Source organism: Tachypleus tridentatus, chromosome 2 (genome assembly GCF_004210375.1).
Source record: "Tachypleus tridentatus isolate NWPU-2018 chromosome 2, ASM421037v1, whole genome shotgun sequence".
NCBI lineage: Eukaryota > Metazoa > Arthropoda > Merostomata > Xiphosura > Limulidae > Tachypleus > Tachypleus tridentatus.
In genome coordinates this window covers 26,758,757-26,778,635 of record NC_134826.1, presented here as the reverse complement: position 1 = coordinate 26,778,635, position 19,879 = coordinate 26,758,757, and the positions used below count along the sequence as shown (strand labels likewise).

At 33.9% G+C, this 19,879-nt stretch overlaps 1 protein-coding gene across 1 annotated transcript in view; it reads left to right on the top strand.

Moving 5' to 3' along the window:
- The window catches only part of LOC143235342 (zwei Ig domain protein zig-8-like), a 99,555-nt gene extending 91,236 nt beyond the window's left edge, over positions 1-8,319 (top strand). Inside the window, exon 5 of the mRNA XM_076473430.1 lies at positions 8,154-8,319. Within this exon, the coding sequence (XP_076329545.1) occupies positions 8,154-8,275 (122 nt within the window). The 3' untranslated portion in view covers positions 8,276-8,319. The remainder of the gene's footprint in view (positions 1-8,153) is intronic.
- Positions 8,320-19,879: the final 11,560 nt, after the last annotated feature.

Sequence of the window (19,879 nt, the reverse complement as noted above, 5' to 3'; positions counted from 1 at the left end):
CTAGTTGTCTTAGAGTAAACATCCCTGCTGAAGTCAGTAAATGAGAACGAAATACTTTTAAAGACAGAATTTTTGTTAATCAGGTCATTATCATTGGTAATTACACTGAATGTAAGTAAGAAATATGACTTTGTTCTATAACAAGAGGCACTTCGGGCTTTAGTCAAGTTTTCTTATATATAACTCTTTCTACTGAGGAACAAATGAGAGTAAGGCATGAAGAGTTTCAAGGTATGACAAGAAATTATTTTATGTCAATGCTTTACATTTGTTTTTGTTTGTTTGTTTGTTTGTTTTGAAATTCGCACAAAGCTACTCGAGGGCTATCTGTGCTAGCCGTCCCTAATTTAGTAGTGTAAGACTAGATGGAAGGCAGCTAGTCATCACAACACACCGCCAACTCTTGGGCTACTCTTTTACCAACGAAAAGTGGGATTGACCGTAACATTATAACGCCCCCACGGCTGGGAAAGCGAGCATGTTTAGCGCGACTCGGATGTGAACCCGCGACCCTCAGATTCCGAGCGCATGCTTTATCACGCTCGGCCATGCCAGGCCATTTACATTTGTAATCTCTGTTGTTTTTTACAGTAACGCTACTCGTAAGAATTATCATTGTTTCACAGTAAACGAATTCTTTAAAACATATTTTACCTAATAACACATTTGTCCTTCAACAAACACAAGGAATTCCTCTGGGAGTGAACTTCAGCTGACATGTGCCCGACTCATATTTGTTCACACTTAAAGTTTCACACAATACACAACTTTGGAAGAAAGATACAAGAAAGTCCTGCAAATTATTCAATCTTGTAGAAATATGTGTGATATTTATGTACGTATTATCAGGTTTATTTTAATTTGTTTCACACTCACTGTTGAACACATTTTACCTGATAAAACTAACTCTCTATAAAGGTATTTCACTAAAACCAATTTCTCTTTTTATTTACACATTAGCATTGTTACTTAAACATTTACGTTCAAAGATTTCGTCGAAACATACCTTTAATTTTCAAGTTATGAGATTTCTATCTCCAAATACAAATACTTTGGATAAGTTTTAAAATGTATTATTTATATAAGACTAAGTGAACAGATTTTATAATGTCACGCTTACTTCTAACAAAGGGCATTTCTACTACCACATTTTGGAAACCAAAGTCGTGAAAGTTTGCGAGAAATTCACCATTATTCTAGCAATTACAATATAAAACGTTTAGGAGAATATGACGATCGCTTAAAAACGTAATTCATCTCTGTATGATTGTTAACAAGTTTTCTCAAAAAAACCTGATGATCTGATTTACATGAAAGTTGGTATGCATTTAGACTATGACCCTACTTAGAATTGATTAGTTTTTGTCAAAGCTCAAGGTCAAAGCTATGCCACAAAAATTTAAAAAATTCCTAGCTATTAATATAGGGACCAATTTTTTATACTAACTTTTCCCCATAGCTCAGTTTAAAATAAATAGATTTTTGGGAAACTTGATGAAAATAGGTAGATTATTATTCATCATTTTATTTGTCCAAAAACAGCCCCTATCCGTTAATATTGGCGAAATTAGGAAACACATTTTCGTATTGTTTGGATGGCCGAATTCGATCCATGCTGCGTGGGGACGTATACGCTCCGTAAGGAACTAATTACCACCTGTAACATGGTGACTACCATTAATTTTACCTCCCATTAACTCGAGCTCTTACTGTTCTTTATGCAATTTGTTTAAAAGATCCTATACAATATATTATTACACCATTCGTTAAATTATTTTAAATTTTGCTAATTTCTTTAGTTTTTATATTTACCATTATTGTTACTTCCTTTACTAAGTTTTATTATTGCGAACTAGCCAGATCTTATCCTATATATCAGGTCATCCATTAAGTAATATCCGATTTTAGGTTCAGAAAAAAAAAGAAATGATCTCAAACACTTTTAATATTATTTGTGTATATACGTATTTTCATATAGCAAAGCCACATTGGGCTATCCCCTGAGCCCACCGAGGGGAATCGAGCCCCTAATTTTAGGGTTTAAAATCCGTAGACTTACCGCTGTACTAATATTATTTAATCAATAATGTACATTCCTTTATTATCAATTACTTCTTGCAAACGATTCACAAGCTTCTGAATGCTACTTCTATTAAATTATTGAGGTTTGGAGGAAAATAATGTAGAGAGGGTAGTTTTGACATTTTCATGTTTTCCAAGCTCTTTTCCATCACGACAGTTCTTCAAACGTCTGAATAGGTGATAATAAGATGGAACAAAATCTGGAGAATAAGTAGGATGTGGAAGTATTTTCCAAGTTTAGCTCTTCAGTCTTTGCAGATGTGATCCTTGCTGTATGGTGCTGTGCATTATCCTGGTGTAACACAACACCTTTACATTTGATCAAAGCAGGCATCTTTCCTTCAGTGCAACATTGAAGCGCTTTACTTGTTGACAATAAAAGTCTGATGTAATTGTTACATTGAGATGCAGCAATACAAAGTGGATCACACCAACAATATCCCACTCAAAGCTTAACAAGACATTTCTATGGCAGAGGTCCATAATGGCCTGTGCTCTAACCAGTTTAATTGCATTGAGCCATTGTCTGCGGCGCTTAACATTGTTATAATATATTCATTTTTTATCTCCAGTCACTAATATGTCCAAAAAAATGAGTTACGTTCACGAGAGTGCAGAGTGGTACAAATGTCCACTCTTGTCCTAAGGTTAGCATCTGTCAAATCATGGGGAACTCATTTTCCAAGTTTTGACATCTTTACAAGCTGTTGCAGATGGTAGTGAATTGATGAATGGGTTGAATCAAGCTTCAGTGTTAGTTCTTCAACTGTTACAGCACAATCTTCATCAAGTGCAGTCATCATTAAACTCAACAGGACGATTTGAACGTAGGACATCACTTAAGCTGCAGTAACCTGACCTAAACTTCAATCGACATTTTCTTTCATTGAGAAACCCTGCACCATAAACACTTTGAATGTTTCGTGTAGCTTATGCTGCACTATTGCCTTTTTTAAACTCATAAAACATTATATGTCTAACGTGCTCCTCAGACAAATCCATCGTCATAAGAGGTTATTTGATTAATGATCTGAAAAGTGGAGTTGGGATAGTTTCTTTTAATTGTCTGAACATATTTATACACATTCTACTACACATTTTAGTCATTAAAGCCTTCTACAAAGACAGAAATTATAATGCACTTTCCATTATTAAATTTTCGGACATTACTTATGAGATGACCTGATACCTTTTGGATAATATATGGGGCTCAAACATGGTATGGCCAAGTGGTTAAAACACTTGATTCGTAATTCGAGGGTCGTGGGTTCGAATCCCCGTTACACCAAAACACACACGCCCTTTCAGCCGTATGGGCGTTATACAGTGTCGGACAATCTCACAATTCGTTGGTAAAAGAGTAGCCCAAGAGTTGGCGGTTGGTAATGATGACTAGCTGCCTTCCCTCTAGTCTTAAACTGCTAAGTTAGGGACGGCTAGTGCAGAGAACCATTGTGTAGCTTTCAGCGAAATTCTAAACGAACCAATATGGGTTCAATTTTATTTATTACTTCACCTGCTCAATCCATATGAGTCGGATGTTGACAGCTGCAGTGAGATTAATTGTGTTAGACACACTTTGTAATATTTTTAATTTTATTTCACTAAAATTTATTAATGTTCTATTTATTTTATGTATATTTTATTAACTCAAATATTCATTTATTATTTTTTTTGTCATTTTCTTAAACATTAGGTTTTTGTTTTACTATCTCTATTGTTGTGCTACGTACGACCTGGCATGGCCAGGAGGTTAAAGCACTCGACTTGTTATTCTAGGGTCGCGGGTTCGAATCCCGTCACACTAAACATTCTCGCCCTTTCAGCCGTGGGAGCGTTATAATGTGATGGTCAATCTCACTATTCGTTGGTAAAAGGGTAGCTCTAGAGTTGGCAGTGGGTGGTGATAACTAGCTGCCTTCCCTCTGGTCTTACAATGCTAATTTACGGACGACTAGCGCAATTTGCCCTTTTGTAGCTTTGCGCAAAATTCAAACCAAACCAAACTACATTGCTACGTACCTTTGTAGCTAAGCAGAAACGTGTCTGGTAATAATTTATGTCAGATGTCAAGCTACACTAAAGTTACACTGGTAGAACCCGTTAATGGGCTTTCATGTGTCACAATACATTGTTAGAGAGGGTTGTATCAATCTTTGTTAATGCTAATATCAAATATCTTGAGCGCTTCAACAGTGCATGAATTGCACCACAAAAGTGTTTTGTTAGTTATATTCTGTTATCTCATTAATGTTACATTTCGCCACTGTATTTTGTGGAATGTTTGACAGACCTATTTTTCGTATATTTCATGTTCTATTGTCACAAAGAATTGTTGGTTTTTTATTTGCCTTTATATAGATTTAGGACTATCATAAATAATCTAAGTCGGCCGAACATTCTTAAATGTTATTGACATTACTACCAAAAAATATTGTTAAAAATTTTCATCTGTCGAGAAATTATTGTTAAAAAAGTACAATTATCAAAAAATATATTGTTATAAAATGTACAACTGTCAAATATGTATCCTGGTCATTAAAGTAAAAATTGAGGAACAGTGTATTTAATTATCTCTTTTTATTACTGAATTTATGTTAAGATCTGTTCTTTATAAGTAATCCAGGACCCAATCGGCCCGACATGGCAAGATGGGTTAAATCGTGCGACTCGTAATCTGAGGGTCGCGTGTTCACATTCCTGCAGCACCTAACAAGCTCGCCTTTTCAGCCGTGGGGACATTATAACGTGACAGTCAATCGCACTATTCGTTGGTAAAAGAGCAGCCCAAGAGTTGGCGGTAAGTGGTGATGATTAGCTGTCTTCCCTCTAGTCTTACATTACTAAATTAGGGACGGCTAGCGCAGGTAGCCCTCGAGTAGCTTTACGCGAAATTCTAAAAAAAACACAAAAACAACAGGACCCAATCTTAAAAAACTGTCACATCACACCAAACTCAGAGTAGATTTTCTTTAATTTGTAATTTTTGAAAGATTGCCATAATACATAAATGTTGACCAAGTGTACGAATCTGAAAGAATAAACAATAAATATGAGTACGCGCTGACACAGCTTGATTACTGTCAATACTGGTAGGATAAACAACAAATGGAGTACTCGCTGACGTAGCTTGAGTGTTGTCAATACTGGAGGGATAAACAACAAATGAAGTACGCGCTGACGTAGCTTGAGTTCTGTAAATGCTTAGATAGCAAACAAGTGTACATACAATACAGAACAGTTTCGTAATTAGGCGCTGTGTAAATTATCATACTATAATTTAACTAGAAGGATAGAGATTAGATTGTTTTGTTTTGAATTTCGCACAAAGCTACACGAGGACAATCTGCGCTAGCCATCCCTAATTTAGCAGTGTAAGACTAGAGGGAAGGCAGTTAGTAATCACCATCCCCCGCCAACTCTTGGGCTTATTACACTTTTACCAACGAATACTGGGATTGACCGTCACATTATAACGTCCCCAAGGCTGAAAGGGCTGCAGGTTTGGTGTGACGGGGAGTCGAGTGTCTGAACCACCTGGCCATGCCTGGTCTAGATGTTAGATAGCCACATTTTACATTGTTTCTTCAGGAATCGTGCATGGATATGTCGGTACGTATTCTGTGTAAATCTGTACATTAAAAGTTATGTGTATATTATTTTTTCTTTTGATTTTTTAAATACAGTATGCTAAATACGTTATTCAGCTTCCTGGGAAGTAATATTTATGGTCGTGTTCTTCATCTGTACACATCTGTGATGTGACATTTTAACTACCTCCTCTATGGTTTTCTCATCATCATACGTCATCACTTGATGAAGATCCTGTCTTACTTATTTGACACTTCTTGACAAAACACACCGAGACTTCAGATAAGCGCTGAAGCCACAGAACGTCTGGCATATGCAACATCAACAGGTGGACCATTAGGTTGTTTATTTTGCCTGGAGGTTTACACATTAATCTTACGTGTCTAGTGTTTGCAGCAGTTATGATGTCACTTAACATCCTTCCCAATCAGGCTTGGACGTTTATAACCACAGTCTCGTGTTAATCATTGATCAATGTAACGTTTTCTAACGCTTCTGTTTCTGCCTCTAAATTATTTCTCCTTGGTTTCAACTTGACATATTATACACTTAAAGGAGGAGCTTTCCAGGCTCTTATATCTAGTTCTTCATCATTCCTTCAATAGATGGTCTTGATGTAAAAACAGTGCTGACTTGTATTGAAGTTAGTACTCTATTGTAAAATACACACATCACCACCATAATTCTACAAAAGGAAGAAATGAAACCAAAAGTTAAATATGGTGCACTAACAAGGAATCTGACGACTTTATGGTGAATATTTCAAATTTAATGGACAAAAGTTCTTTCTTTATGGAATTCAGGCAGAGAGTTAATACTTACAGAACATAATTTTTTTTAGAATACATTTTGGGCATAATTACATGATTTAACGCACCGTGTGATACATGAGTAAATTAAATTCTAGCTAATTCAAAACATGTCACAACATGACTCGCCATAAAACATGCGTTTACCAAGCACATCTGCACCATTATAGGACACTTGCACCTAGTGTACAAGTCTGTCCAATAAATAAAATATTTTAACTACCTCTTTTATGATTTTCTCACCATCATACGTCATCACTTGATGAAGATTCCGACTTACTTATTTGACAAAACACACAAAGACTCTGTCCTTACGTATAAAAATTATAAACATAATTGAATAGAGCAGGTGTAGATTCAAAATAATATTGTATTAGAACACCTCTTTATAGGAAGCTTACGTGGATCAAAACTTAATATCAATTACTTAAGAAACTTATACGAACATGTCTTATAAATTATACTGATAAAAATTTCAAAATGTTTGAATTATTGATGAAAAAATAATAACATTTAACTAAAGTTGGAAGTAAACACATGTAGAGAGACACAGAATTAATATCACATGAAATTGTAATAACATTTGCAGGATAAAGGAAGCTTACGTATAATGTAACATAAACTTTTAACGTGTTATTATGTCACAGTTTATGTGTAAGTGACTTATTGTTTTGGATGTATGTAAAAAGAAATCAAACTGTTGTATTGCATTAGGCTATTACACATAATTATTTCGTTCGTGAAAAGTAAGAGACAAATGAAACATAAACCAATTGTAACAGATATGATTTTTTTTTGTCAACGGCGCGTGATGCTGTAAACACGTGGTCTAATTGATCACGGGATAGATCCTTGGAGTACTAGTAGAGCAATCTCTAAAACTTCTGACGAGAATGGGAAAACTATGCGCTACTTACCCAACTAACAAACTTACCTGCCATATTTGTAACCAACTATAACTGACTTTTTGTTTTATTTGTTTGGTTTTGAATTTCGCGCAAAGCTACGCGAGGGCTGTCTTCGCTAGCCGTCCCTAATTTAGGAGTGTAATTCTAGAGAGAAGGCAGCTAGTCATCACCACCCACCGCGAACTCTAAAGCTACTCTTTTACTAACGAATAGTGGAATTGACCGTCACATTATAACGCCCCCACGGCTGAAAGGGTGAGCATATTTTCTGTGAAGGGGATTCGAACCCGCAACCTGCAGAATACCATCCGACTGCCTTAACCACCTAGCCATGCCGAGCCAGTCTATAACTGAAAGTTTAAGGGATATTCAATAAGATATTGCGGTTCGAATCTTGAATCTTTCGTCAGTTTGCAAGTTAGCACGTTAACTGTTATATCATCTACAACTCGCGTGAAACGAACGTGATAAAAACAAGAGCTATTTAAATGTTAAACACTGAACGAAATCATAACAAATATCCAGTTCCTACTTTACATTTATGTGTGCATCAGTTAGTTTTATTTTAAGTCGGGAACGATCCAGTCAATAATATATACATTTCTAAAATTTGCATCTCTCATTATCTCTAGATGTAGGTAAAATTTTCTCATATATTTACCTATATAATCAAGTGCAATATAAATTATACATATCAGTAGGGCTAACTCAGTTCTAATTTTCGTCATCTATTTGAAAAGACAAAAAATTATCTTTATTTCAGGAGAGAAACCAGCTGCCATGCAACACGACGTAAGTGGTTCATCGCTGAATGGAGTTCAGGCAAGATCACTGTTCTGGAATCTACTTTTATTTTTCTTCGTCACGAGTTACGTGGCCAGATGATTTGACTAAAACTGTCAGTTGTTGCATTTATTGCTTGCTCAACCACATCAGTCCGACTAGTTCAAAAGATGATTGCTTATTTGACTTAAGATTAAAACAAACGGCTTTACTTGGACCGAACAAGTTCCAAACTCTGACGCTGTTGTTAACAGTTTACAAAAATATCATCCGAATTCAAAACAGTCTATACGTATTAACGTGTTTATGACGTTCATAATAAGAATGAACATTGCGTGTTGCCATGGGCCAATGACGCAGTATATAATCAGTTTACGTACGTATATATATGCGAAGAGTGTGTTTTAAAAACCTGTTTGCGAAACCGTAGAACTAACATAATATACGTTTTTCAAGAATTAACGTATGATAAAAAACATAACTTGATTTGCAAACTGAGGTCGATCAATTTAGCTGTAATGTTTTTCAAGGAAAAGCAATATTTAGTTGTCTTGAAAGCTCTCTATGCTCTTGGTTCAGTTAACGTCTAAGGATTTAGTTAGGAAGATAAAATTTTAAAAGCTATTTTCCAAGAGCAGGAAGTTCAAAAACTGATTTATTTTCATTGTTGCTTACGATATTCCAAGCCTCTTGTGAGTGGCTACATCACGGTAAATACTTACAAACGCAATTTTCCTGTATAATATATATATATATATATAAATTTGTCAGTCTAACAATGAAAGTGTATTCAACTCTATTTAAAGAAAGTCGCTCGAAGTGAGCGTCGGTTACATTACTTATGACTATTCTTTTCATTTGTTGTATATGTAGAGAAATTCCAGTTGCTAACATGTAAACCTTAACTCTCGACAGATAAACTAGACAGTTCTATGTACAGTGTAAATTTTTTTCACATCTGAAAAAGAATGAGGTCAAACTTGTTACATCAACGGTTTTTCAAATATATCTAGAAGATACAAAGACCGGACGCACATTTTTGAGAAATTCAAATTTTAAAACAAAGATTAAATCAAAAAATAGTTGATAATGTTAGATTATCAACACAGACATAGAAACTCATTTTAAATTAAAAATCACTACAAAGGGTATAGAAATACTTATTATTGTACACAATGTTTCATTACCAATTTTAGTCTTCAATTATAAAGTTAAAGCTTTAAAATTATTATTACGTAACGGACATAGATTTTGAATAATTGTAAAATTCTCAGTTTGATATGATAGATAAAGATGTTAGTTGTTGCTATTTGTTATTCAATAATCAATCATTTATATATTGAAGAAATTAAACTCCTCAACTTTCTAAAAACATGTTGAATTGCGTTTTTTTGTTATTTGAAATGTGTATTAAAATGTGTGGAGTTATAAATTGTTGTTTACGCATCTAGTGACATCTTAACTTATATCTGGACTTACAAAGCTAGAAACCAGTTTCCGTACCTGTTGTGGACAGAGAGTACAGTTAACCCATTGTGTCGATTAACTACAAACAAACTAACATTTTAAAAAAAGTGTTTTCACATTTACAGGAAATGTTAACTTTGTTATGAACGCTGTTCGTACAGTGCAATTTGATTCAAACACAAAACTAACCAACTCACTTATGCACGTAAGCGATGTACATGTTTTCAATACGTAGCGTACCGTAGATATAAACAATCTTTGAGTCTCAGCATGTCGAAAGAGCCCATATCGTCACGCGCCATCATGCTTTATCTGACGACAGAACCAACACATTTTTACCAATAGAAATAACGTACTAATTACTCTAGCATTGTTTGTTTGATAATAAATACAGAGAACGTGAGATATGGTTTCATAATAAACTCAGAAAACATTGAGATATATTATTTTATTAAAAATAGTGGCCATAATATATAATATATTAAATAGAAAACCAGAAAAATATATGATATTATAAGAATACAGAAAATGTAAGATATATGATTTGATAAAAGATGTAGATAAAATAAGGAATGTGATTTGATAAAACATACAGATAAAGCAAGGTATATGATTTGATAAAACATACAGATAAAGTAAGGAATATGATTTGCTTTGTCTGCTGAACTCCTTCTACTGGCAATTTGGATTCTATTATGAGAAAGTAGAAACATTTGGTGTTGATATTTTATAATTTTCATAATTCTTTGACAAATGAAAAGATTGAAACATTGAGTGTTAACAACGTGTGTAATTCATCAAAGAAGGGCCAAACTTCCCTACAGCGTAAAGTATCGAAAATAATAAAAAAGTAAAAATGTTTAATGTATAGTGTAGTTTTTTCCGTGATCCAATGACTTCTCCATAGGTTCTGTCAGTAAAATTAATATTAATGAAACAACATGTCCAGATGGTCTGGTAAAACCTTCGTACAATAAAGAAATCTCAAGAACAAAATATGTTTCATTTCAACATTCTTTAGCTATATGACACTATTCATCCTTAGAATGTTTGTATACTCTAAACGCTTTTAGTACAATATAAATAAAAATGTATGTACTTAACAGTTTGTGATATATATAAATATTTGAATGTATAAAAGAGCGCGAAATTTAAGATTACCTAATCTAGTATGAATATTCTGTGTATTTCTGTTTTCCCACCCAAAACAAGATATATCACCAATACCTTTAAGGGAACGAAAGAAATGGCTTAGCAATAAATAATAATTTTAAACGAAAAAGATGGTAAAACTCACTTTGGTATTGTTGACGATACTTCGTCTTTAATGCTATTGTATTTTTATCAGATATCTTAAAACATATTAAATCCGTTTTCTCTAACGTATCCCTGGTTACTAAGAGATAATTTTACGTCCATTTAAAATTATATAGTATTTTACTTTTTTTATCTACCAGTTTTTCAATTTGTCACATCCACCTAACCCCAAGCGTATTAAAAGCACCTTCCTTACTGAAATAATTAGACAGATGTTTACATGTTTATTAAATATTCATATTTCCAATAGTTTATACTTACAATTATGTTCTGTTTATTAGATGCGCTATAATAAAAAGTCATACTTATGAAGTACTCATTTTTTCCTTGTTAGAAAATATTTTAGTAACATTTAACTTAAATTTAGGTTTAAGTGCACTTTCTAAAGATTTGGATGTGAGTTTTCTGAGCGATTTATTGATATTTTCATATATCTCACCCGTGTCAGACTGATACTTACAATAAATTAAAACATATATGAACAGAGATACTTAATTACTGTAACATTCCCAACACGTGTGTGGTACTTCACAGACTTTCGAGGGCTTCTTGTGGTGTAAAATGTTATAGATATTTTAGTCCTTATTGATTCTGTTTTTCTTGAATTTCTCGAAATGTAATTTATTTTCATCGTTCATTTGAAAATAAGTGAAAAATGTAACTATATTTTACTGTCGAAATATTTCTTTTTTGTTTTGGTGGTTCCTGTTAAGCACAATGGTACACAATTAGTTATGCGTTCTTTGTCCACCACGGGTATCAAAACCGGATTTAAAACATCGTAAACCGATTTGAATTTATTTGTTAACTTAACTTTTAAAAATCACATTTTAATACATTTTTCACACATAATTCAACGAATTGTACAATAATGCCTCCAGTGGCACAGCGCAATGTCGGCAGACTTATAACGCTGGAACGCGGGTTTCGATAGCCATGGGGGCAAAGTTTTGTGTTTAATTTTAAACACACAAACAAATCATTAAAATGAATTATTCAGACTGGTGAGTTTCAAAGTAACGAAATTAACAAGAATGTGAGTGTGTAGTGACAATACATAGGCTTCAAATGTAGACTTGTTGAAAGTTTAGTGTTTTTTAATATACTTAGATGTTTTGTTTTAACGCGCCTGTACGAAAAATGGATAGTGATAAACATTAAATATGTACTTCTAAATAAAGTATTTGTTCTAAAAAATCGTTAAAACAAGGTTGCTTTTCTATCATTGTGAATGTTTTATTTAAGTACGTTGTGAAATGTATCTTATAACACATCATCACTCGGTCTCTATTTTCATATTAACTAACGAACGAAAAGAATCTATCTAACGTGTGTAAAATAAAATATAAATTTAAACCTATGTTTTGGAATCAATGTTCTTGAAATATTTAAATATAGAAAAAAATCAGGAGTCAACATAGTTTCGTTGTTAAGTATCGTAAAACACATTTAGTACACATAATATTTTTATTGAACAAAAGCAGTTTTGTTATGCTTATTTTGATTTTGGTATTAGTTTATTGTGGTAACATTGCATGACTAATAGTGACTGTCAATTATACATAAACAGAGATGACAATGAATATCATTGACCGTCTTTTCTCTACTCTAGCAGGTATAAAGTCATGTGAAAAGTTAGGACATCCTATGAAATCCTGTGTATTTTTGTAACATTTTTGCATATATAGATATTTAATTTCAATTTTAACAATACTGAGAGATTATAGGAATATAACTAAACAATTAAAACTAAAGAAAACACTTTTCAAGATCTTCTGTAAATGTAATTCAACAAAATGCATATTCTAACTGAGGAAAAGTTAGGACATCTCCACATTTATTCCCACTTAAAATGGCTCAACTAACACACAGGTGCACATGATTAGAAGATTGTTACTCAGCATTTTGAATGAGGCTTGCCCTATTTAAACATCAGTCATTTAGTTTGGTGTGCTCCTGACTGTTGAAGTGAGAGTGAGCACCATGGTGAGAGCAAAAGAGCTGTCTGAGGCCTTCAGAAAGAAAATTGTAGCAGCTTATGAGTCTGGTAAGGGATTTAAAAGATTCCAAAGTTTTGAAATCAGCCATTCCACATAACCGGAAAATAGTCAACAAGTGGAAGGCTTTCAAAACAACTGCCAACATGCCCAGGTCTGGTCGTCCACGGAATATCACTCAGGGAGCAGACCGCAAGATGCTAAAAGAGGTGTCCAAATACCCTAAAATGTCATCACAGGATCTATAGCAGGCTCTGGCTGCTGTTGATGTGAAAGTGCATGCCTCTACAATCAGAAAGAGACTGCACAAGTTTAACTTGCATGGGAGGTGTGCAAGGAGGAAACTTTTGCTCTCTAAGAGAAACATCAAGGCCAGACTGAAGTTTGCCAGAGAGAATGTAGACAAAGACCAGGACTTCTGGAATAATGTTCTTTGGACAGATGAGTCCAAAATTGAATTATTTGGACACCAGAACAGAGGACATGTTTGGCGTAAACCAAATACAGCATTCCAGGAAAAGAACCTCATACAACTTGTAAAGCATGGAGGTGGAAGTGTCATGGCTTGGGGCTGCTTTGCTGCAGCAGGACCTGGACAGCTCACAATCATAGAATCCACCAGGAATTCTACTGTATATCAAAGGGTACTTGAGGATCATGTGAGACCATCTGTACGAAAATTAAAGTTGAAGCGGGACTGAACCCTGCAACACGACAATGACCCAAAACATACTAGTAAATCCACCAAGAACTGGCTGAAAACTAAGAAATGGAGAGTTCTGGAATGGCCGAGTCAAAGCCCAGATCTTAATCCCATTGAGATGCTGTGAGGTGACTTAAAACTAGCTGTACATGCAAGAAACCCCTCAAACATCTCACAGCTGAAAGAAATCTGCATTGAGGAGTGGGGCAAACTTTCTTCAGACCGATGTCAAAGACTGTTAGATGGCTACAAGAAGCGTCTCACTGCAGTTATTTTAGCCAAAGGGGTAACACTAGCTATTAGAGGGTAGGGTGTCCTAACTTTTTCCTCAGTTAGAATATGCATTTTTGTAGAATTACATTTACAGAAAATCTTGAAAAGTCTTTTCTTCAGTTTTAATTGTTTGGTTATATTCCTATAATCTTTCATAATTGTTGAAATTGAGATTAAATATCTATATATTCAAAAATGTTACAAAAATACACAGGCTTTCATAGGGTGTCCTAACTTTTTCCCATGACTGTAACTCAGGTAAATAGCCTTTTCTCTAATTTTGAACAAACAGTTTGAAGAAAAACAACAAAAACTTAAATATGACAATCCTTTTGTAATTTTCACTGTAATCCCGTTAGATAAAGATATTCTACAAACGTTATTTATCTTCTTATTTTGCCCATTTTAAATATTAAATATTTTATAAAATTAGAACCAACTTTATAGTTTACCTGCTACAACACTAAATTAATAATAGATGCACAATGTAGAATTATAAAATAAAAAAGAGCATATTAAATAACATGAATAGTATAAGTGATCGTTGGTGAAAAGGTCTTGGCATATATACGTCTCACTCAGCAGTAACAAGACAACATCTTCCATATTTAACTACAGTTGTCTTGGCTTTAAAGGTGGTATTATAATAAAGTAACATCACTACGTGATGTGGATGTTGTGACCCAAAATGACCATTTTGTAAACTGCACTTTTAGGAAAGTATTTTGTCTTAATAAAAATACTAAAATAATAATTAAGTACAAGTAAAGCACACACTGACATGCAGAACAAATGGTTCCATGATACGAGAATAAAATGATAATTATTGATGCGTAATCCAATAAAGGCGGTTTATTACGGACTTCAGTATTGTAGTTCGTAATGAGCCTCCAGTGATGGCCACTTAGAGCTCTTAAGGACAATATTTCGTCAACGATAAAAGTATGATTTTAAGAAATGAAGTATTTGGTTTCCTTTACCATTACCAGAGTAAAGAACTATTTTGTTATGAACATTCAAAAATATTTTGAAAACTACGTGATACGTATTTCTTAAATACGCCGACCATTAATGAATTTCCAATACTTTGTGGTCTGCCTTGTTGAAAAGATCAGTTTGAGAATGATGAATAATTTGTTCACTGATAAACTCATAATCACACTGGTAATTTGTGCTCGTTCTGCAGAAGACATTATGAGGTCGTCTCTTATTATCAATAGATTCTCTTTTACACACAATTTCTCTTATATTCGATTTCGTTGAGAGAACCACTAAAGACACTTTTACTCAAGCTAATAAATTTATGTCTACAAGTGAGTTAATACACACGTAAAGACAACTAACAAAAAGGAATCGATTTCCTTAGTTTAAGGGGAAAATAGTGCTGTTAGAGCCGAATAGTTTGTAATAAAAAATAAACTACTTTGGTTGTAGTGCAACTCTAAGCAAAATATGCTCATTATTATACGGAAAACCTTGAGAAAAACAGCAGTACAAATAACTTCATTTTTTTTTTGTTAAAACGAATAAAACAACCAGCCCTCAACGTGTACACTACTTTAAAAGATAAATTAATGGAAACAAAGCTTATCATGGGCACACATAAACGGGCGCGGCATGGTCAGTTCGTATAGCCACTCGACTCGTAATCCGAGGCTCGAGGGTTAGAATTTCCGTCACATCAACCATGCTCGCCCATTTCAGCCTTTGGAGGTGTTATAATGTAACGATCAAGCCCACTATTCGTTGGTAAAAAAAGTAGCCCAAGTGTTAGCGGTGGGTGGTGATGACTATCTGTTTTCTTTCTGGTCTTACATTGCTAAATTAGGGACGGCTAGCGCAGATAGCCCTCGTGTATCTTTGCGCAAAATTCAAAACAAACCACACGTACATATTTTACCAAACGATCTTCATTAATTCATATAAATGAATATGTCCGTTAAAAACCAATTATCTGATATGTTTTTAATGATGAAGTTAAACGCAACGTGCCTGTTTAATTCATATGGAAGAGTCAAGTATAGAATGTTTCTAATTTAAAACAGAAATTTTCAAATGAAGAAAACTAATAACTAAGGAAATTACATGAAAGTCTAAGAAATTTGAACTTCATTATTTCGCTTGTTTGTTTTGGAATGCGTACGTGAAAAGCCCTTTACACTCTATTAAACTACGCAAAATGAAATTAATAAGAGTAGAAAAGTAAGAATAACGTTACCACGTGTGCAAAAGAGAAGTGGGTGTAAATAGTGTTATGTGTATCTATCACCCCTCAGCGCCACGTCTCAGAGACCAGTGTTTATGTGTTAAGTTTCTAAGTATTAGCTTCTTCATTTTTTTAAACACTTAGAGAACTCGTACCATACCGAATTTTAAAACTTGCTCTGATACTCAGGTTTTGAAAGCATATCTAGATCTGATGTGTCTCACTAGATAAGTCAATCAGTTTGTCAGTTTTATCACACATTCGGCTCAATCTGTCTTTTGTACTAGAGGTTTTTGGTGTGTATCTCGTGTAGTGAAATAAAAACAGCAAACTTAGGCTTAACCTTTCAGCCTTTGAGACTCCCCGTACGGCCATTATGTTTATTCGGAACTCTTCTTACCTAAGCTGTTACACGAGTAGTTAGGGAGGTAACTCAACAGTTTTCATTTATTTAAATATGCAGCATTAGCTTTACATTTTATAAACTTTGTGCATTCATAAAAAAAATATCACAATGAAAAAAAGTTTTGTACGTGTACGGCTATCAGACTGTCTAGTAGTAAGGACGTCATTCTGTTTCTGCTATAAGCTTTTACGCTAGACAAGATTAATTCATTGGCTCTCTAGGTTGAACATTACAATAAATCTGTAAGGACTAAAGGAAACACTCAGAAGTGAAATGAGACAAATCTATCACTAATTTTAAAATATTATTTAAATAGAAACTTCGTAATGGGATTATATCAGCACTGTAGACTGTGGCGTTAATTAACGTTTGTCGAAGATTTGCCCACATTTACTCAAGTGTATCAAGTAGAAACTTCAAAGTGCTGGCACAAAATGTTTTGTAGCATGTTGCAGCATGTTTCTACATAACTGAGTGAATGTTTATAGACTAAATACATCTGAAAGAAACACGTGCATGTATGATATCAGAAAACTATTTTTAACCATTATATCAACTTTTTGTATGATCGTAACCGTCATACATGGATAAAATTTTGTTCTTTTTAACACTTAACCTGACTGAATTTAATTCGTGATGACGAGAAACCAACTTGAAGTAAAAATGTATCCAGGACTGTTGGTATGGGTATTAACACTATTACTAATAGATCAGAGACCAACGTTTCGATCTTTTTAAGTCATCTTTTATTAGTTAAAGTTTTAATACCCATACCAGCCAAACTGAGATACGTTTGGCTGAATTATTACTTATAGTATTTTCATCGAAATTAGAATGGTTTGGATGCATCTAGGTACCTCTAATTTTTAAAATAAAAGGGTTTCCAAGAAACGTAAGATGGGGTCGTAATGTTTAATTTGTTTTTTTTTAACTTTACTTAATTTCCAAAAATTAATCATTTGTAAAATAACGTTCCGACGGTCAAGCAAACCAAGTAGTCGAAGAAAGTCCCGAACCCTTAACTATATAATTCACATTATTCAAGTTAAATGGACTTATCAATAAATTTTTTTTTCTCTTTACGTGCACAGTGATTATTATACAGCACACTATTCTCCTAATGTTTAGACAAGTAATATAGTTATACAGCACACTATTCTCCTAATGTTTAGACAAGTAATATAGTTATACAGCACACCATTCTCCTAATGTTTAGACAAGTAATATAGTTATACAGCACACCATTCTCCTAATGTTTAGACAAGTAATATAGTTATGCAGCACACTATTCTCGTAATGTTTAGACAAGTAATATAGTTATACAGCACACTATTCTCTAATGTTTAGACAAGTAATATAGTTATACAGCACACCATTCTCCTAATGTTTAGACAAGTAATATAGTTATACAGCACACCATTCTCCTAATGTTTAGACAAGTAATATAGTTATACAGCACACTATTCTCCTAATGTTTAGACAAGTAATATAGTTATACAGCACACTATTCTCCTAATGTTTAGACAAGTAATATAGTTATACAGCACACCATTCTCCTAATGTTTAGACAAGTAATATAGTTATACAGCACACTATTCTCCTAATGTTTAGACAAGTAATATAGTTATACAGCACACTATTCTCCTTATGTTTAGACAAGTAATATAGTGAGTAGTGTTGTTTTTATTTGAGAACAAGACGCGTATAATCGTGATTTTAGATTTGAATATTTTTTAATTTACACCAGAAAATTCGTTAACTCGTTATTTTTTCAGCACGTAAAAACATTTAACATAAGCCTATCGTACAGATATTCCTGATGTAGCTTTGCGCGAAATTCAAAAACAAACATAAGTATATCTACTGTTACGTTAGTGGCAAACTATGGCATAAGTGTTTGTTTGTAAAATATTTTGATAAAAAATATGCCCCTAACAAAATAATGTAAGGGTGAAGACTGAGAAGAGATAACAAAAGCAGGATAATTCGTATATCATATATCCTGAAACACTCAACACCCACCAAGTGTCCTTTTGTTTTGCACGTTCTCTGCGAAATGGGTCCCATTACCTCCACGTAAACAAAGTAATTCTCAACATTACTACTTCTTACCAAATTACACCAAACATGCTCGCTTTTTGTGGGGGTCTTGTAATGTGACGGTAAAAGAGTAGTCCAAGAGTTGACTGTGGGTGGTAATGACTAGCTGCCTTCCATCTAGTCTTACACTTTTAAATTAGGGACGGCTAGCTCAGATAGCTCTCGTGTAACTTTGATCGAAATCCAAGACAAATATACTTACCATATTACTTATGTTTTATATACGTCCTATCTCAAATTACGTATGTGATAAATAACTTGTAGCACGCATTTGTCTTTCTTTCTTACGTTTTGAAATTTCTAATGTCAAAATGCAGAATACTACATAAATTATATTTTAAACAATCAAATGCTATTTGGACCATAAATCTAATACATTTTGTAGCAAGCGTTACGGAAAGATGTTAACATAGCTTAATCATTTATTAAAATAAATTGGAAGTAACGTATTTCCCAATTTTATCAAATGTCATAAGTTCCCGGGTATCTCGCGAATTAAGAGCTTGGCTGTCGTAGAAATGATAAGGGCTGACGTTTGTTGGAAACTCATCCATTACATGGTTTAATCACCTGATTCTATTTAGTGAAGTCTTTTCGGCCTGCCATTAAACGTAGAGAATATATTATAAACGTGAATCTATCAGATTAAATATAGAACGCCGATGTATAAGATCTATTTACGTGTTTTGGTATAGAACGTTAACTAGTTGTCTTAGAGTAAACATCCCTGCTGAAGTCAGTAAACGAGAACGAAATACTTTTAAAGACAGAATTTTTGTTAATCAGGTCATTATCATTGGTAATTACACTGAATGTAAGGAAGAAATATGACTTTGACAGTATAACAATAGGCACTTCGGGCTTTAGTCAAGTTTTCTTATATATAACTCTTTCTACTGAGGAACAAATGAGAGTGAAGCATGAAGAGTTTCAAGGTATGACAAGAAATTATTTTATGTCAATGCTTTACATTTGTTTTTGTTTGTTTTGAAATTCGCACAAAGCTATTCGAGGGCTATCTGTGCTAGCCGTCCCTAATTTAGTAGTGTAAGACTAGATGGAAGGCAGCTAGTCATCACCACACACCGCCAACTCTTGGGCTACTCTGTTACCAACGAAAAGTGGGATTGACCGTAACATTATAACGCCCCCACGGCTGGGAAAGCGAGCATGTTTAGCGCGACTCGGATGTGAACCCGCGACTTTCAGATTCCGAGCGCATGCCTTATCGCGCTCG